Source organism: Bos indicus, chromosome 9 (genome assembly GCF_029378745.1).
Source record: "Bos indicus isolate NIAB-ARS_2022 breed Sahiwal x Tharparkar chromosome 9, NIAB-ARS_B.indTharparkar_mat_pri_1.0, whole genome shotgun sequence".
Lineage (NCBI taxonomy): Eukaryota > Metazoa > Chordata > Mammalia > Artiodactyla > Bovidae > Bos > Bos indicus.
Genome location: NC_091768.1, coordinates 94,407,344 through 94,428,245, shown reverse-complemented (window position 1 = coordinate 94,428,245; position 20,902 = coordinate 94,407,344). Strand labels below are relative to the sequence as shown.

General features: G+C 44.8%; 2 protein-coding genes across 2 annotated transcripts in view; both read left to right on the top strand.

Moving 5' to 3' along the window:
- The window catches only part of TMEM242 (transmembrane protein 242), a 41,528-nt gene that overhangs the window by 16,587 nt on the left and 4,039 nt on the right, over nucleotides 1–20,902 (top strand). The window lies entirely within an intron of this gene.
- On the top strand, nucleotides 3,246–11,592 carry LDHAL6B (lactate dehydrogenase A like 6B). Its single transcript, XM_070796437.1, has one exon. It carries the CDS (start codon nucleotides 9,711–9,713, stop codon nucleotides 10,854–10,856), a length of 1,146 nt encoding a protein of 381 aa, XP_070652538.1. The 5' UTR covers nucleotides 3,246–9,710; the 3' UTR covers nucleotides 10,857–11,592.

Sequence of the window (20,902 nt, the reverse complement as noted above, 5' to 3'; positions counted from 1 at the left end):
GAAGGACTATAACACCTCATCCCTGGGACAATATTGGGTGTACGCAAATAAAACTTATTTTCTCCAGTCTCTTTTTGGTAGCTGTTGTTAGGAATACTTTTATATTAATATTTAGGCCCACTTCTTAATTACCTTATGACCAACTTGAGGGCTTTTGTTAATTACAGTCAAATCTCTCGACTCTGCTAATTTCAGTTTTTACCAGCATTCTGGTGTATCTCGTATTAAGTGCATTTGTTCTTGCACTATGTTCACTTATTTCAGATGAAAGCAGCATTGTAGGGTGAATGCTCCACCGCCATACGTAAAATAAAACTAAGGGAAAGCTTTAGGGTTTTCCACTTCTAAGATATCTAAGAAGGAAGCAGCCTTCATGCTCTATACTATTCATTGGTTTAGGTCAAAGATTAAAAACAAATCGGAGTCTTCTGGCAAATGGTTTCTTGGTAGCCACTTCTGAGTGGTCTGCAGGGGAAGTCTGAAAAGAGGCTAAAACATTTTTCTACGTCCTCGCCTGATCTAGTTTCAGTGCTTCCAGAGATTTCTACCAGCTTCTGCCTCCAGGAAGAGAGCTTCAGTTTCTTATTCTGCTTACCGCCTGTCAGCAGCCCCATCATGGCTTCCTCTTCCTGATGGTACCTCCTTGACCACTTAGAACACGTCATCATGACCTTGCAGAAATGACTCCATCTGTCACGCTCTCGGGCCTTCAAACAGCTTAAGTATTGAGGAATGTTTTTCCTGGAATAATTTTTAAATTAATTGGAAGTGGCACTGGCACGGGTTAAACTCCGGTCTGAGGTGACAAGAACATCTCTGTACGCCTTACTTCCCATCCCCAGTGCAGCTCTAATGGGCTTGGCCTCCTGGTGGTGAGAAGCACTCTGTGAACGTGGAGAAGCAGTTTGGTGACAGGGAGACCGAGTCAAAGGGGCTTGCTCAGCTTAAAATGGGAGATAATGACTGATGTACTTTCTTTTTTCTTTTTCTTTTTTAAAGCCAAGGGAGGAGGGAAGAAGGGATTCAGCTGTTTTGGCATATTGCCAAGATTCTTCTTTTAAAAACCCATCAGTTTCCTTTTATAAGTAAAATAGGGCCCCCAGCATTTTATACAGTAAGAATGTGCAACAGTTACCAGGGAAGATAAGCCCTGCCTTAGAAGCCTTCTTGTTCCACGCCTGACACAAATCAGGCCTAATTATCTCAAGAACATTCTCAGTCTTAATGCCACTGGAGGTCTGGCAGCCTTGATGTCACATGTTGTCTTTTCCTTTGTCCTTACTTCTTACACTGAGCGTGGAAAACTGGGCTCACGTGAGCTGATCTCTAGCCAGAGCCTGTGGAGTGAAGACCTGAGAGCGCACGCTTGCCCCTTAAGCTTTCTTTTCAGAGGTACCTACTCCTGACTGCTATGCTGTGTTCAGTCACCTCTGACTCTCGGCGACCCCATGGGCTGTAGCCCACCAGGCTGCTCTGTCCATGGGATTCTCCAGGCAGGAATACTGGAGTGGGTTGCCGTTTCCTACTCCAACCTATTATTGGTTAGTCACTTACAAATATCTAAAACTATGAAAAAAAATATATCAATTGGGCTTCACTGGTGACTCAGACAGTAAAGAATCTGCCTGCAATGCAGGAGACCCGAGTTTGATCCCTGGGTTGGGGAGATCCCCTGGAGAAGGAAATGGCAACCTGCTCCAGTGTCCTTGCCTGGAAAATGCCATGGATAGAGGAGGCTGGCGGGCTGTCGTCCATGGGGTCACAAAGAGTTGGACACGACTGAGCGACTAACACTTTGACTTTCAGTTCATCGATCAGAATATGAAATATTCTCTCTAGTTTTCCTGACTGAAATACTTCGAACAATTTTAACCAGTGTTAGCTGTGACAAGACTCTTGGGGCTTTCAGAGCTCTTGTTCTTTTTGTACTTGTTCATGGTCCTGCTTGGGCTGTTGTTTTCCACTTCCCACCATCCTGTTTCCTGTTGTTTCCTCCTTTGCCCTTGTATTTTCTCCATGGTTCTGGTCATCCCAGTGGCTTCCTCCACATGCAGACAGCTGCCAGGACTGCATCTCCAGCCAGAGCCCTGAACTCCTAGCTCGTGGGCGCATTTGACTGGACACTGATCTTGGACGTCCGCTGGGGTCAGGTGTAGTTCCCCTCGAACTGTCCTTTACTTCCCATTTCACCCTCCAGCCTACTCCCAGCATCACTCCTGGTGAATGGCAGCAGCGTCCATCATCCAGCAGTGCTGCCTAGACTGAAAAGCTGGATTTCATTCATGACCACACTCTTTCTCCCCCCTCAGACTGATGTGTCACCAAGTCTTGCTGCTACTCCACCCCCACAGTCCTGGGGTTGGGGGCACCTTCCTGCCCTACACGTCTTATAGCTAACGGTGGTTCTGCCTGCCTCCCAACTGGCCCTGCCATGGTGTTTCTCCACATGCGGCTAGGACATGCTGGGCTTCATCTTCCCCACACCTGCCTGCAGCTGAGGTAGGCTGCACCAGTCACCTCCGCCTATAGCCGTACCATGAAAGGCACAGAAGCCGAGAGACAGCGTCCACGGAGGGGAGAAGGCTCACTTGTGTCAAATGTTGCTGAGAGATCAAGTGACAGAAGAGTAAAGACAAGACCTGGATGTAAACCCAGCAGAGAATCATCTTAGATTTTCTCATTTCCCATCTTTCCCCTCATCTAAACCATGAGTGCTTGTTAGCTCTGCTGCTAAACATAGCCCAGCTCTTTCATCTCTCTCCATGGGTATGGTGGGCCTTTTGACATGCCTGTGAGACCCAAGAGATGCTGCTGCAAAGCCCCACCCCCACGAGGGCATTCGACCTCCTCCCACCTGCCTCTGCCCAAGGATCTCGCTCCCGTAATTATCCCCAACCTTTGCTGATCAACGGCTTTCTCTCTGCTGCAGTGTGTAGAGACGCGTTCTAGTCTCTCCCATCTAAAACTCTTCTCTTCTCCTCTGGCTACCAGCCCATTTGCCTGCTTCCTGTCATAGAAGAGATTTCCTGAAAGAGTTGCCTGTGATCCCTGTCTCCACTTCCTGCCCCGTTTATCCTCAGTCCAGTTTCCTTCCTGGCACCCCTGAAACTGCTGGTGTCAGGGCTCCGGTGCCCTGTGTGTTGCCGGGTCCAGGTCTTGTCTTTACTCTTCTGTTACTTGATCTCTCAGCAACATTTGACACAAGTGAGCCTTCTCCCCTCCGTGGACGCTGTCTCTCGGCTTCTGCGCCTTTCACTTCGCCCTGTGTGTGTCTCCTTTGCCGGCTCCTCCCCTGCAGACCCTGAAGCATTGGCGTGTCCGGTGGCTTCGTACTTGGGCCCCTGTTCTCCATCTGAACTCAGCCCTTGGTGCTGGTGATTAAAAGCAATCTACAGTTTGACAGTGTCCACATATACAGTTCAGCCTGACCTTCAGATTGGCCTTGAAACCACACGTGGTCCATCTCTTGTGTCTCACGGCATGTCAAAGCCCCAGGTCCTAACCAGAACTCTTGGGTTTCCTCACCTTCTCCCCAACTTGCTCCTCCCTCAGTCTCTTCCATTTCAGTGAGTGCCACTCCCATCTCCCCAGTAGTTCAAGCCAAAAACCCAGCAGAGAATCATCTTAGATTTTCTCATTTCCCATCTTTTCCCTTCATCTAAACCATGAGTGTTTGTTAGCTCTGCTGCTAAACATAGCCCAGCTCTTTCATCTCTCTCCACCTCCATTTTTGCCTGGTATATTGAAATGGTTTCTTATCTCGTATCTCAGCTTCACTTTCCCTAGAATTTTTTCCCGCATGTAAGTCAAATCATGTCACTCACTTATCTAGAAACCCTTCAGCATCTCCTGTTGAGGAAATCTTATAGGATGTAGCCCCACCAACCTCGCTGACCTCACCTGAGCCCCCACAAGGACCCCTCCCATGCCCTACACTCACCTGGCCCTGGGCCTTCTTGTTCCTTCAGCACACCAGCCTGTTTCTGCATAGAGCCTTTCTGGCTTTGCCCAGGACACTCCTTCCCTGGGTCTTTGCACGGCTGGTTCCACGTGGCCATCCAGGGTTTCAACCCAGATTTATTTCCCCTCCTCAGAGATGCTTCCCCAGACTATCTAATTAATTGTCCAAATGCAAGAGCCTCTTCACTCCCTCCACTCAGTTCCTCTCTGGTGTTGCCCTATTTTCTTTTCCTCATAATGCTTGTTGCAAAATGAAGTAACACTAACCACTTAAAAACTGTTTCTGTCTTTGCAAAAAAACCCCTAAATTCTAAGAGGGTGGCACCCTCATTTCCCTTGTTCCCTGCTGTGTCCTCGGCACCCACCAGAGCCTTGTGTGGAGGAGGTGCCCTGCGGGGGGGAATCTGACCACGCCGCCTTGTTGTTTCAGTGGCTCCCTCTTCCCTTGAGAGTACGTTCCAGGTTCCCTGATGCGATTTATGAGTCCCTCTCTGACCCGGCCCCTGCTTATGCTTTAACCCGTTGAGTCTCAGCTGGGGGTGGGGGAGGTGTGGGTGGCAGTTTTGCTGGGTCCCACCCCCAGCCATGAGAGAGAGCTGGCAGTGTCTGGAGGTCCTTTCGGCCATCATAACTGATGGAGGTCAGTGGTGGTTTAGTTGCAAGTCCTGTCCGACTCTTGGGACCCCATGGACTGTACCTGCCAGGCTCCTCTGTCCATGGGATTTCTCAGACAAGAATACCGGAGTGGGGTGCCATTTCCTCTTCCAGGGGATCTTCCCGACCCAGGGATCGAACCCCCATCTCCTGCGTTGCAGGCTGCTGCTAAACATCCCACAGTGCATAGGACAGGCCACAAAGAATAGTCTAGTCCGAAATGTCAGGAGTGCCACAGTTGAGAGTCTAGCTGTTCCTCTTATCCTTTGTCATGGTCAGAGGTCTACGCCTGCTGAAAGGTCATGTTCTTGAGCCTTGTCCTTGCTAATTGCCCACCTGGAACACCCCTTCCCCTCTTTACTGTTCCCAGCTGCTGTTGACCCTGTTCATGGCCTTGATGGAGGCAAATTAAGCTTTAACCTTTACAACATGAAATTAAATTTGTTTTGGCAGTTTGGAGTTTTTTTATAAAGATAACTTAAGTTTCTACCTCAAATTGAAAGTAACTTCCATACACAAACATTCTTGTGTCTGTCTTTTTTTTTGGGGGGATGGGTAAAGCTATTGTTACTGAGGACTACAGTATTATGTGTATTGTTAGTCCAATTGCAGAGAATAAATGAGCTGACTTAGTAAACAGCACCTATGCGGTTTAATTTTTTGACCATGGGCTCTTTCTCACTTTTTAGATATGATTTAGTGTGTTTAAACACACATTAATGAATTTTAGTTTCTTTGTGCCATGTTTTCATGTTGTCCTTTTTAATGATTAATACGAGCAGCTTGCCAGTTGATATTACGGTATCTGAATACCATAAGTAGGAAGTTGGTCCCTGGGTTTTTTTGAATTGACATTCTACCTTTGTTCTATTCATGGGACAGAGCTTTGTGGCCCTGCTTTTGTCCTTCCCCGAGCCGTCCCACTATTGCTGATGAAAGAAAACACTTTCAGGTTCTGTGGTTTGTAAAGACCCCCACATGAGGATTACAAAGTTATTTATGAGCAATAGAATCACAGCCCACTAATTTTTTAAAAACTACAATTTGCCTGTTAGGATTTTTAAATCACAAGATTTTAAAAAATAATTGTGTTTATATAACGCTCCGCTTGCATGCTGGTGAGTTTGTAGCTTGTAAAATTAACACAAGCCTCGTTGCATCTTTTTTTTCTTTTTCAAATCCATTTGCACATGGATTATTTTTTTAAAACTTTCCACAGAACAGAATATTTTAAATAACTTCAAAGGATAAAAATATTCCTTCTGCCATTGCATATTTATTTTACTGTGTTTCTAGCACTGTAGACTCTTTTTTAATTTTATGTTCTAATTTGGTAAAGGTAGATACTAGTTTTGAAAGGGATTAAGAAATCTTTTAGTTTACTCATAGCTTTATCTGAAACTTATTGTATCAACCTTGCTAAAAAACCCCAAATAGGCACCATTTTCCTTACCCCTTTATTCAAAACTCCACACCAGGTGGATTCTCCAGCCCTGCCTTTCCATCTTATTCTCACCTGTTAGCCCCCAGAGCCTTACTTGCCTCAGTTCTGTAGTTATTTCCTCATTCTTTTCTACCATGAACAGTGACTAAATCCCTGTTCATGTACCAAGCTCTGTGCTAGAGGATAAAGATATGCTGTTAAATAAAAGGTGTTCCCTTTGACGAGTGACAATTTCATAAGTAATTACGTTTGTGTGTGATAAATCCTGTAATGGAGAGAGGTACACAGTGGTGGCAGATTTTTAAAAAGTTACTTCCTGGGAGACTGTAAAAGACTTAGGAGAGGGTAGAATATTTGAACTGGATTCCTAGAGAGAAAAAGGGCATCGAGAGCTAGGGATGAAAGTCCAGGTGACTTAGTTTACAACCATTCTTGGTTCAGCTGCTCGCTGGTCATCTTTATTTCCTGCTTCCTCCCTCCTAAGTGCTGTAACCAATAGTATTATGGCATAATCCTGCCATCAGCTGTAATATTAAAGTGAATTTGGAATAGATAATTTGAGTTAGATTTTCCATTCAAAAGGAATAATGAGCCACCTAAGATAGAAGGTCATTAGGGAGCTGGTTAACTGTAGCTGACTTTCTCCATTTTTGGGGAGTCCGTCCCTTGGACTGCAAGGAGATCCAGCCAGTCCATTCTAAAGGAAGTCAGTCCTGGGTGTTCATTGGAAGGACTGATGCTAAAGCTGAAACTCCAATACTTCGGCCACCTCATGCTAAGAGTTGACTCATTGGAAAAGACTCTGATGCTGGGAGGGATTGGGGGCCGGAGGAGAAGGGGACGACAGAGGATGAGATGGCTGGATGGCATCACCAACTTGATGGACATGAGTTTGAGTGAACTCCGGGAGTTGGTGGTGGACAGGGAGGCCTGGCATGCTGCAATTCATGGGGTTGCAAAGAGTCGGACACGACTGAGTGACTGAACTGAAGTCATCTCATCTTTTTTAGTTCTTTCCTTCTTATCTCAAGACTTATTATAAATGGCTGCATTTGAGATACTTTTATAGAGTGTTATTTTTTTTCAAAATTGATTTAGTTGTGGCTAAGGGGAAAAACTGAAGAGGCAGCTGTCATAGTGATTGTATTTCTACACAGGTTCAAATTCTAGGAAGAAAATTAATATAGAAGAAGCCATCTAACTAAGTCTTTATGTCCTTGAATTTCATCCTCAAGAACACTTATAAGGAAAATGACTGGTGAAAGGAGTCATTGTAGGGAGAAGGTGGGAGCAGGCATTAGATTAAAACATTTTAAGCTATGACTCAGATAAAAGAAACAGTAGGTATCAGAAGTTGGTGTTTTAAGAGGATTCCTTTAAGATGTCAGCCACCGTTAAATGAAGATCATTTAAAGGATTCCGCTTTTTAATTTGACAAATGGTTACCATATATCTGACCACCAGGGTGAAGAGAATTCATATATGTGGTGCTGTTACCATTTTGTGTATCATGAAGCTTATGCTGTACTGTCTAAACAGGGTGCCAGCAAGTCATCCTGAAATATGATGCAGGAGCTCTGCTAATTACCACACTTTTCTCACCCCTCACCGACTCCCAGGGCCGGGGGAGCCTGGTGGGCTGCCGTCTGTGGGGTCGCGCAGAGTCGGACGTGACTGAAGCGACTTAGCAGCAGCAGCAGCAACTCCTTTGCTTGTTGTTCCTCTCTTCCTGGACTGCAGCTCAGTGGCAGGAAGAGTGAGAATAGGTTTTCAAGTCTGAATATAAAATACTCATTTTTTCAAGATTTAGTATTCTAAAATGGAATGTATGTATGTATCAGTTTAGTTCAGTTGTTCAGTCGTGTCCGACTCTTTGCAACCCCATGAATCGCAGCACGCCAGGCCTCCCTGTCCATCACCAACTCCCGGAGTTCACTCAAACTCATGTCCATCGAGTCGGTGATGCCATCGAGCCATGTCATCAAACACGGTATTTTTCTGTACATACACACAGGTGGTTTTTCTCCCCTGTGAGGAGCCTGCATATCCAAGAGCTCCATTTGTCGTTGCTCTTTAGTTGCTCCATGTGTCCAACTCTTCTGTGACCCCGTGGACAGCAACCCGCCAGGCTCCTCTGTCCATGGGATTTCCCAGGCAAAGAATACTTGAGGGGGTTGCCATTTCCTCGAGAGAGAGTCTTCCCGACCCAGGGACTGAACCCACATCTCCTGCTTGGCAGGTGGATTCTTTACCACTGAGCCACCAGGGAAGCCCAAGAGCTCCATTAGGGGAGAGCATACCACTTTCTTATATGACAGGAAAGCTTTGAGAAATCATTACATGGTCAGACTTTTGTTTATATAAGTGAGGAGAAAGTACCATTATTTTTGTTTGGATTTACATAGTTTATTGGGCTTAAGGGTGTGTGTGTATGTATGTGTATACAAATATATGTACACTGTTTCATCAAATGTAAATTTTTTATTTTGTTAGAAATGTGAAAGGAAGTTCATAAGACTGACCAGAGATATGCAGAGGAATGTAAGATATACTGATGCCATGTTGCACTAACTACTTTAATCCACAATTTGATTTGTGCCTGGGTCAAAATTTGCCATTTTAAAGACATTTAAGATATATTATCATCATCTTTGGCACCCCACTCCAGTACTCTTGCCTGGAAAATCCCATGGGTGGAGGAGCCTGGTAGGCTGCAGTCCATGGGGTTGCTAAGAGTCCGACACGACTGGGCGACTTCACTTTCACTTTTCACTTTCATGCATTGGAGAAGGAAATGGCAACCCACTCCAGTGTTCTTGCCTGGAGAAGCCCAGGGACAGGGGAGCCTGGTGGGCTGCCATCTATGGGGTCACACAGAGTCAGACATGACTGAAGCGACTTAGCAGCTGCAGCATCATCTTTTTACTTGAGAAGTCATTTGTCATCGGGACTCTTGACCAGGAGCTTTCCTTTTCATGAGAGATAAGTAACCCTCCGAGTTCTTACTGTTTGGCTCACAGTGGGCTCCTTCCCTCTGTCGTCAGGATCTTGTGACTCCCCCACAGTTATGGTCCTAATAGGCATAAGGGCAGCGGAAGTCTTTCCAAATAGAAGGTTCTTGAAATGGGTACAACGGGAAACAGAAGGCCTGCTTTTCCCGCAGATGCAGGAAAATGGTGCAGGAGGCCATTGGGAGACAAAGGATTCGCACCTGGTTGATCCTTGGCAGGAATATCGTTAAGAACATTTAACTGTATTTTCATGTGTATTTAATGGAAATATTTTTATTGGAATATGTCGTAAAAACAGAAAAGTAATCCCAAGGATCTGGGTTGGCTCATTACACATACTAAGTATGTGTAATTCTATCTCCAATGCATTAGAGAATTGATGGGTTTCTAAAACTTCTAACTCCAGAATTCATTTGCTAGAAATAGCCTCCCCTCTTGATATTTTATAGAGGCCCTTTAGAGGCCACGCGCGCTGAGCCCGCCTTGCGCAGCCGCAGTAGCGAGCTGGAGGGGCTGTCGCGAGGCCTCGGCTTTGCGCAGCCGCATAGCGGGCTGAGAACTGGCCAACGGTCACAGCTCTCTCCTTTGGAGCTTCTAAGGGCACCTGCTGCTTTCTGCCTTCACTTCTCAAGTGAATAGCCATGAGCTGGACTGTGGGAATCCTGCGGGCCAGCCAGAGAGCGGGCACTGTGAGGGCGAATTTCCTGTGCCTGGGAATGGCCCCAAGCCCCTGCCCGCCGGCAGCCACCCCCCTCGGGGGCGCCTGGGCCGTGGCCCCCGCGTCCAAGATGGCGACGGTCAAGTGTGAGCTGATGAAGAATTTCACCTCAGAGGAGCCTGTTCGCAACAGTAAGATCTCTATCGTAGGAACCGGATCGGTTGGCATGGCCTGTGCCGTCAGCATCCTGTTAAAAGGCTTGAGCGATGAACTCGCCCTGGTGGATGTTGATGAAGGCCGACTGAAGGGTGAGACAATGGATCTTCAGCATGGCAGCCTTTTCGTGAAAATGCCAAACATTGTTTCCAGCAGAGATTACGTTGTCACTGCAAACTCCAACCTCGTGATTATCACGGCAGGTGCACGCCAGGAAAAAGGAGAAACACGCCTTAATTTAGTCCAGCGAAATGTGGCCATCTTTAAATTAATGATGTCCAGTATTGTTCAGTACAGTCCGCGCTGCAAACTGATTGTGGTTTCCAATCCGGTGGATATCTTGACGTACGTAGCCTGGAAGTTGAGTGCCTTTCCCCAAAACCGTGTTATTGGAAGTGGTTGTAATCTGGACACTGCCCGTTTCCGTTTCTTGATTGGGCAAAGGCTTAGTATCCATTCTGAAAGCTGTCATGGGTGGATCCTTGGAGAGCACGGAGACTCAAGTGTTCCTGTGTGGAGTGGAGTGAACATCGCAGGTGTCCCTCTGAAGGAACTGAACTTAGATATAGGAACTGATAAAGATCCGGAGCAGTGGAAAAATGTTCACAAAGATGTGGTTGCTAGTGCCTATGAGATTATTAAAATGAAAGGTTATACTTCTTGGGCCATTGGCCTGTCTGTAGCTGACCTAACAGAAAGTATTTTGAAGAATCTTAGGAGAGTGCATCCAGTTTCCACCAGAATTAAGGGTCTCTATGGAATAAATGAAGAAGTATTCCTCAGTGTTCCTTGTATCCTGGGGGAGAGTGGTATTACTGACCTTATAAAAGTAAAGTTGGCCCCTGAAGAAGAGGCTCGTCTGCAGAAGAGTGCAAAAACACTTTGGGATATTCAAAAGGAGCTTAAGTTTTAAAGTTGTTTAAAACTACCTACCATTCTGAAGTTACTGAAGAAAGATAGTGGTTATGGTCTTGTGTATTCTAGTTTTTGAATAAACTTGAATTCCTAAAATTTGGAAACGGGTAGAGTGACTCCCCTATTTAGCCTCCCCCCTCCCCCACTTTTATTTAGCATCCAGATGCTAGGTTATACTTAACAGTTCCTAAGTGACAGCATCAAATAAGGTGCTAATGATTGTACCAACTGTACCAGTCATTATACCAGTGATTTACCAGTCCTTGCTTTATGTGTGTGTGTGCATGTAGAGTTGCCAATTGTTAAAAAAAAAAAAATGTGGGATGCAGGTGTTTGTTGTGTTACAGAAATTCTGATTCTTTTAAGTACATGTTCATTCTTTTGTTCTGAGTGCCTTATACCTATGTTCACTTATAAGTAACTTCCTATGCAGTGTGAAAATAAACGTATACATGGAAGCTCTGTTATTGAGCCATCAGTATCTTCATTCCCCTATGACAATCTATCACCCAGGCTTTAAAAAAAAAGCATCATAAAGTGGGAGTGCAAGCAGGTCCTATGTGTTCTGTGTTTGTGCATGCTCATCTATGTGTGCCAGTGAAGCAGGATCATTAGGTAAAATGTGAAAATGGTAGTGATTTGGTTGGTAACTATTATAAAGTATTTCTTAATATATATATATATATATATATATATAATTGAAGTATAGTTGACAGTGTTTCAGGTATACAGCAAGGTCATTCAGTTTTATATATATATATATATATGTTATTCAGATTTTCTGTTATAGGTTATTACAAGATACTATAGTTCCCTGTACTATACAATAAATCTTTGTTGCTTGCTGCATATCTTTTAAAATTAGAAATCTAGCATTCTAGTCATATGAAGTCAAACAAGTGGAGTCAAAATGTCATAATTTTTTTATTATTTAGTGCAGTAAAATATAAAGCTTTTAGGAAGAGGCCTGACAGTCAAAGGTGGTTCAGTTACTAAAAATAAAGCCTGATTGAAATAGTTTTAGAACTGCTGCTGAGAACCTGACCTGTTAGCACCTTAAATCAAGAAGCATGTTATAAATTGTTCTTATTGGGCTGAGTCTTAGCTGCAGAGCATGCCCTGGCCCTAAGACACTCTAGGGTCATCCCTGTTGCTCAGTTTACTGCACATTAACAGAAAGCTTTTGCTTTTGAATTGTGCCCTGTTGTTAATCATTGTCATAATAATTGACCATTTTTTAATGAGTACTTCAGGGATTGTATTGCTCAGAAAGTTACATGTTCACTTTTTATTTCTAAATCAATTGACTTTACTACAAATTTTAGACTATATGGATGTGATACGGTGAAGGTTTAGGAGAAAGATGCTTGTCTGACCTTTACCTAAATAATGGGACTAATAACTTAGAAAACGAGAATCTTAGCCTTCCTAATGCAAATGAATATTGAATTCATTTTGAATATTGAACATACCATGTAATTTTACATGGTATGTTCAGACATTCTCAGATTTATATGGGTATCAACAGGCCTAATCAAAAATTGAAATATACCAGCAGCTACTCTCTAAATTAAGCCTAGTCCTGCTTAGTCCAGTTTTATTAAGTAGACATAGGACTATAATCCACCCCCAAAAAACTAACTCTTCACTTAACCAAGCTGATCAGAACTCCCACACTAGTTCATTGAAAATATCAAAATGTTCTGATTTCCTCAGAAGGTGTGTCATATAATGGGATTAACCAATGTGCTGAGCTCTCTGAAGGGAAGAGTGGTGGTTTGGTTTTTCCAGGTGATTGTAAAACCTATTTAAGCTTAATTAACACCAGGTTTCTCTTTCCCTTTGTCCAACCCTTAAGTTTTTATTCTCCCATGTTTAAGCCAAATTTAACATAATAGTGAAGGACATCAGAGCCTGCCTTAGGTCTGTTCTGTGATTTCTCTTCACCAGCTATGTCAGTCAGGATAGGCTGGGTTATACTACAGTAAAAGAATAATCCCCAACTGTGTGGCTTCAAGGTTTATTTCTTTCCTAAAATTCACTGGGTTTATGCAACTCTCTAGGGAACCTGTCCTCCACAGGATGGCTTCATACCTCAAGTTTCTTTCATCTTGAGGCACCACTGCAGCACACAGGTTCCCTGATTGCTATGGAAAAGGAAGAGAGGCCGGGAGGCTGGAACACTTGAAATAATATGCTTCACCTTGGAAGTGGCCCAGATTTCTTTTACTCATATTTCATTAGCCAGAATGAGTCACATAGTTGCCTAACTTCAAGAGGGTAGAGAAGTATTATTCACTCACTCAGTCATGTCTGACTCTTTGAGACTGCAGAGACTGCAGCACGCCAGGCTTCCCTGTCCTTCACTATCTCCCAAAATTTGCTCAAACTCATGTCCATTGAGTTGGTGATGCCGTCTAGCCATTCTCATCCTCTGTTGACCTCTTTTCCTGCCCTCAACCTTTCCCAGCATCAGGGTCTTTTCCAGTGAGTTGGCTCTTCCCATCAAGTGGTCACAGTATTGGAGCTTCAGCTTCAGTCCTTCCAATGAATATTCAGGATTGATTTCCTTTAGGATTGACTGGTTTGATCTCCTTGCTGTCCAAGGGACTCTCAAGAGTCTTCTGCAGCACCACAGTTCAAAAGCATCAATTCTTCAGTGCTCAGCTTTCTTTATGGCCCTACTCTCACATCCATACATGACTACTGGAAAAACCATAGCTTTGACGACAGACCTTTGTCAGCAAAGTGATGTCTCTGCTTTTTAATATGGTGTCTAGGTTTATCATAGCCTTTTTTTCCAAGGAGCAAGCGTCTTTTAATTTCACGGCTGCAGTGACCACCTGCAGTGATGTTGGAGCCTCCCCCAAAAAAAGTCTGCCACTGTTTCCTCACCTATTTGCCATGAAGTGATGGGACCAGATGCCACGCATGATCTTAGTGTTTTGAATGTTGAGTTTTAAGCCAGCTTTTTCACTCTCCTCCTTCACTTCCATCATGAGGCTCTTTAGTTCCTCTTCATATTCTGTCATTAGGGTGGTATCATCTGCATATCTGAGGTTACTAATATTTCTCCCAGCAATCTTGATTCCTTTCAGCTTGTGATTCATCCATCCCAGCATTTTGAATGATGTACTCTACGTGTAAGTTAAACAAGCAGGGTGACAATATACAGCCTTGATATACTCCTTTCCCAATTTTGAACCAGTCCATTGTTCATGTCTGGTTCTGACTGTTGGTTCTTGACCTGCATACAGGTTTTTCACGAGGTAGGTAAGGCGATCTGGTATTCCCATCTCTTTAAGAATTTTCCACAGTTTGTTGTGATCCAACAGAGTCAAAGGCTTTAGTGTAATCAATGAAGCAGAAGTAAATGTTTTTCTGGAATTCCTTTGTTTTTTCTATGATCCAGCGGATGTTGGCAATTTGATCTCTGGTTCCTCTGCTCTTTTTTTCTTTTTTGAAAAATGCCACGGGAATTTTTATTATTATTAACACCAAAAACATTATGTATTGGGGTATAGCCAATTAACAATGTTGTGATAATTTCAGGTGAACAGTGAAGGGACTTAGCCATACATACACATGTATCCAGTTTCCCCCATACTCCCCTCCCATCCAGTTCTCTGCACTTTTAAATCCAGCTTGTACATCTTGAAGTTCTTAGTCCATGTACTGCTGAAGCCTAGTTTGACGGATTTTGAGCATTACCTTGCTAGCATGTAAAATGAATGCAATTGTGTGGTAGTTTGAGCATTCTTTGGTATTGCCCTTCTTTGGGATTGGAATAAAAACTGACCTTTTCCAGTCCTGTGACCAGTGCTGAGTTTTCCAAATTTGCTGGCATATCGAGTGCAGCACTTTCACAGCATCATCTTAGCATTCTGTATAACATGGTCACCACTGCAAGAAGTACATATTTCAAGCTAAGTCATTTTTAGGGAAAGCGGGCACATGAGTAGAAGTTGTAGAGGTCTTTCCAGGTCGCAGAACTAGAGTGGTATGGGGAAAGAGCCTGGATGTCAGTGAGGCAGTTGTACTTACAAATCAGATCACCATGGGTGGGTTAACCTCTTTGACCTCTGGTTTCTCATATATAAAGTGGTGGTCTTCATTTCTGCCAGAATTGTGAAGGCTACATAAAAGCCTCCTGCTTGGTGAGTCTGGCACATAGGTGATCTTGAATGGCAGACATTATTGTTGTTCAGGCAACATTTATAGTCTTACTTGGTTTTATGAAGAAGCTGAATTTCCAGGTTCTTCAGAATTCCTGTTGGCACTGTAATTATTGATATATCCAAAGGCTTTCTCATCAGTTGGTCCTATAAAGCTTCATTATTTTAACCTTAGCACCGAGGCTGGCAGCCATCCTGTACCTGCAAGTGAGAAAATTGAAGCTAAATGAGCTATACAGTGGCAAAGACATTTTAGAACTTGGAGCGCTTAATTCCACTAGCTATCTATTTATTAGATGCTGTAAGGGTTTTCTCAGATTCATTAAATTGGGGACATAGCCTCAGCTTTTAAGTAATTTTTCAGCACACTATATGTAACACCAAAAGTTTTCATGTTGTTCTTTTCCTTGCCAAGACAGACACGGTAAATGTGTAGTAATATCCCATGGTTCATTCCTGGCATACTGGCTACATCGCCCTTCCAAAAAGCTGTTGCAGTGTGAGTGTGAGTAGTAACATTATTGGAGGCATAATCTTGAATCTATTCTAAACCTAGAATATCAATCAGAAAATCCATATTAGTGACAAATTCCTTGTAATCATTTTCCTATTGTCATAATACTCTGAGAACTGCTGCCTTAAAGACTACTCAATTCAGTCGCTTAGTCATGTCCGAGTCTTTGCAACCCCATGGACTGCAGCACGCCAGGCCTCCCTGTCCATCACCAACTTCTGGAGTTTACTTAAACTCATGTCCATTGAGTCAGTGATACCATCCAACCATCTTGTCCTCTATTGTCCTCTTCTCCTCCCGCCTTCAGTCTTTCCCAGCATCAAGGTCTTTTTCAATGAGTCAGTTGTTCACATCAGGTGGCCAGAGTATTGGAGTTTCAGCTTCAGCATCAGTCCTTCCAATGAATATTCAGGACTGATCTCCTTTAGGATGGACTGGTTGGATCTCCTTGCAGTCCAAGGGACTCTCAAGAGTCTTCTCCAGCACCATAGTTCAAAAGCATCAGTTCTTTGGTGCTCAGCTTTCTTTATAATCCAACTCTCACATCCATACATGACTACTGGAAAAACTGTAGATTTGACTAGATAGACCTTTGTTGGCAAAGTAATGTCTCTGCTTTTTAATATTCTGTCTAGGTTGGTCATAGCTTTTCTTCCAAGAAACAAGCATCTTTTAATTTCATGGCTGCAGTCACAATCTGCAGTTATTTTGGAGCCCCCCAAAATAAAGTCTGCCACTGTTTCCCCATCTATTTGCCATGAAGTGATGGGACCAGATGCCATGATCTTAGTTTTCTGAATGTTGAGTTTTAAGTCAGCTTTTTCACTCCCCTCTTTGACTTTCATCAAGAGGCTCTTCAGTTCTTCTTCACTTTCTGCCATAAGGGTGGTGTCATCTGGATATCTGAGGTTATTGATATTTCTCCAGCGATCTTGATTCCAGCTTGTGCTTCTTCCAGCCCAGCATTTCTCATGATATACTCTGCATATAAGTTAAATAAGCAGGGTGACAATATACAGCCTTGATGTACTCTTTTCCCTATTTGGAACCAGTCTATTGTTCCATGTCCAGTTCTAACTTTTGCTTCCTGACCTGCATACAGATTTTTCAGGAGGCAGGTCAGGTGGTCTGGTATTCCCGTCTCTTTAAGAATTTTCCAGAGTTTGTTGTGGTCCATACAGTCAAAGGCTTTGGCATAGTTAATAAAGCAGAAGTAAACATTTTTCTGGAACTCTCTTGCTTTTTCCATGATCCAACAGATGTTGGCAATTTGATCTCTGGTTCCTCTGCCTTTTCTAAATCTAGCTTGAACATCTAGAAGTTCACAGTTCACGTACTGTTGAAGAGATTGCTACTTTCTGATGATATTACAGCCTAGCACTGTTGGACACAAACACTGGGACTCAAGGATGAGGTTCTTGGAGGAGTGGGCTCACTGCCCAGCAGTGCCATTCGTGTCCCAGTCTTTGAGGAGAGCATCCTGGAGTTGGGCAGTATGCAGTGTGGCCCTGTTTAGAAGGGTAGGCTTGTGGTCTGTAACCAGAGAGAAATTATTCTTGGTCAGAGAGGAAGAGGGATAAGGAGGACTGCAGGAAGAATCCCAGAGTCTAGAAAATGCTTCGGAGTGAGACTGAGTTGCTGGATGGACACTCAGGTCCCCAACATGCCCTGCCTTCGCCAGACTTCTCTGGTGTTAGGGTAGGAGATGGTTTTGTGGCAATAGCTGTAATTATTATCTTGGAACTCAGTATATTTACTTTATAATTTGCTTAAATGTACTCAGTCCCTAAGTCTTTTGTCAAGCACATTTTTAAGCAGAGGAATGTTCTGTTGACCTGTGATAGAGTATCACAGAGAGGACCGACACCTCTGATCTGCATATCAGAAATTGAAACAGGCGGAAAAAACTAAAGGTCTTCATTTAACTATCCATAGTTAAATAGTTGAATAGTACAAGCTTAGAAACTTTCTGTGAGCCTTTCTGCTGAAAGTGACTTGAGGCCCTGATTATAAGGAGATGCTGGGTTTCCATTTCCACAGCTGTTAAAATTTAAAAGGCTTTTTCAGTGAAGTGTAGGTGATACACCCTATTATATAAGTAACAGGAGTACAAAATAGTGGCTCATAATTTGAAAGGTTATACTCCATTTATAGTTATAAAATACTGACCAAATACCATGTTGTACAGTATATCCTTGTAGCTTATTTTATACCAGTAGTTTGTATGTCTTAATCCCTTACCCTTATATTGCCCCTCCCTCTTCCCTTATCCCAGTGGTAACCGCTGGTTTGTTCTCTGTATCTTTGAGTCTGTTTTCTTTTGTTGTTGTTATATTCACTAGTCTGTTGTATATTTTTAGATTCCACACGTAAGTGAGATTGTACAGTATTTGTCTTTCCCTGTTCGATTTATTTCACTTAGCATAAGACCCCCCAAGTCCGTCCACGTTGTTGCAAGTGGCAAACTTTCATTCCTTTTTACGGCTGATCACAGTGTATACATACCACATTGTCTTCATCCGATCATCTGTTGATGGAGACTTAGGTTGCTTCCATATCTTGGCAATCGTAAATAATGCTGCTAAACGAGCACTGGGCTGTCTGTATGTTTGAATTAGTGCTTTTTGGATACATTCCCAGGAGTGGAGTTGCTGAGTCGACAGTAGTTCTGTTCTCAGTTTTCTGAGGAGCCTCCATACTGTGTCCCACAGTGCCTACCTCAGTGCCTACCCCAGTGCCTACCCCAGTTTGCCGGATTACACCAGCAGTGTACAGCTGTTCCCTTTCCTCCACATTCTCGCCAACATTGGTTATGTCTGTTCTTTTTGAAGACAGCCATTCTGACAGGTCTGAGTTGTTACCTCAGTGTAGTTTTGATCTGCATTTCCCTGATGATCAGGGGTCTTGAGCATCTTTTCATGAGCCTGTTGGCCATCTGCATGTCCTCTCTGAAAAAATGTCTATTCATGTCGTCTGTCCATGTTTAATTGGGTTGTTTGATTTTGTAAATTATGAGCTGTATGAGCTGTTTATATTTGTTGGATATTAACCCTGCGTCAGTCATATCATTTCTCCCATTCAGTAGGTTGTCTTTTTATTTGTTGATTGTTTCCTTTGTTGTACAAAACCTTTTAAGTTTAATTAGGTCTCATTTATTTTTGCTTTCATTTCCTTTGCTTTAGGAGACAGGTTTAAAAATGTATTGCTGTGATTTATGTCAAAGAATGTTCTGCTTATGTTTTCCTCTAGGAGTTTTATAGTTTCCAATCTTACATTTAGGTCTTTAACCCATTTTTAAGTTTTTGTGTATGGTGTTAGAGAATGTTCTAATTTCATTCTTTCACTTGTCCGGTTTTTCCCAGCAGCACTTACTGAAGAGGCTGTCTTTTCTCCATTCTGTTTTCGCCTCCTGTGTTGCAGATTGAGTGACCGTTGCATGGGTGTCTCTCTAGGCTCTTCTGTCCCAGTATCTGCGTGTCTGTTTTTGTGTCAGTACTGTACTGTTTTGGTTGGCCTCCGGTCCAGTTGGTTGCCAGACCCTTGTGTGGAAGCTGCCAGCTGCTGGGCCGGGTCACGAGGCAGCTGACTGCAGAACCTCAGGGGGCCCTGGGGCTAGTACTGGCGTGTGGAGTCAGAGTCTAGAAGATTCTGGGGCTGCTGTCTGCCCATTGCAGGGTGAAACCAGGTCCTGGACTTAGTGCTCGCTCTGCCGGCAGGCGGGGGTCTCAGGGCTGCTGTCAGACCCCTGGTGGGGTCGGGGAGGCAGGGGAGACGGTTCCTGACTCAGTGCTCGCTCTGCTGGCAGGCGGAGCCAGCCCTGGAGTCTGGTTACAGGGCCGAGGGTCTCAGGGCTGCTGTCAGACCCCTGGTGGGGTGGGGGAGGCAGGGGAGACGGTTCCTGACTCAGTGCTTGCTCTGCTGGCAGGCGGAACTGGCCCTGGGTCTGATTATGGGTCTCAGGGCTGCTGTTGGGTCCCTGGGCGGGTTGGGGAGGCAGGGGAGACGGTTCCTGACTCAGTTGGGCTGGCCTAGTGCTGGGGAGACGGGCTCCACAGGCTGCGCGACTGTAGTGTTCCTGCATCTGGTGCCTGCCCCTGGTGGAGGCGGCTGGTCTGGAGGCAAGATCAGGCTTCCTGGACGGCAGGGCCGGGTCCAGGGGACTCAGGGGCCGGTGCCTGCCCACTGATGGGTGGAGCGGGGTCCTGGACCCTCTGGTAGACAGGGCTGTGTCTAAATGAGGCGACTGGGCTCCAGAGGTCTTAAGGCAGCCTGCCTGCCGGGGGTTGGGGCTCGCCTGGCCTGAGGTATCCCAGCAGTGGGTCAGGTCTTGGCGCTGCGGAGCTACAGGGAGGGTCCCACGCTGGCACCACCAGTACCAGTGTCTAGTGGTAGAGGGAGCTCCCAAGAATGGCTGCCCCGTGTCTGTGCCCCACTGTGAGCCGCAGTGGCCTCCTAGCTCTCCAGGGGATGCTCCAAGACCAGCAGCTAGGCTGACCAGGCTCCTGTCAAATGACTGCTTTTGTCCTGGATCCTGGAGTCTGTGAGATGCTGTGTACATCCTTTAGGAATGAAGTCTCTATTTCCCCAGTCCTCTGGGATGCCTGAAATGAAGCCCCACTGGCCTTCAAAGCCAGATTCCCTGGGGACTTGCCTTCTGGTGAAGGACCCCCAGGCTACAGAACCTGGCATGGGGCCAGAACTCCCGCTTCTCTGGGAGAGCCTGTGCAGAGTATTGGTTCTGTGGGTCACCCACCTGGGGATGTGAGGCTTAACTGTATTACCGGTCCACCATTCCCCCGCGTCCTGTTGTGGGCCCTTCTTCACGTCTTTTGTGGTAACAGGTCTTCTCTGGCAGTTCCAGTCTTTTCATCGGTGCTGGTTCTGGAGGTAGTTGTGACACTGGTGTGCTCCTGGGAGGTGTGCTCAGGTCTTTCTGCTCCGCTGTGTTGGCTGGACTCCTCCACGGCTGTAAATACAGGGCCACATGGTGCTCTGTATCCCACTTGTCTCCCTCCCTTCACTGGGCTTGGAAGCCTGTCTGTTCCTAGTTGGCTGTTTTTCAGATATGATTCCTTCTAATGGTTCAGTTACTCACTTACGATCCTGGGAACAAGTAAATCATCCTTGGGAAATCAGATCAAAGAAAAAAGAATGGGCCAAGAAGAGGAAATGGGAGCACAACCTAACCCTAACCACATTCCTGCCTCCGCCTTCGCAGCGACTGACCTCCTTCCATCTCCCCGAGAAGGCGGGACGGTAGATGATTCTGTTCATGTCTTGGTGGCTGATACCCCACCAAAAAACCCTGTCATTACGCTTGGCTGTAACAGATGTTCCACGAGAGAGGCGACAGGA

Coding starts and splice junctions, on each gene's coding strand:
- LDHAL6B (XM_070796437.1), top strand. CDS start 9,711: ATGAGCTGGACTGTGGGAATCCTGCGGGCCAGCCAGAGAGCGGGCACT.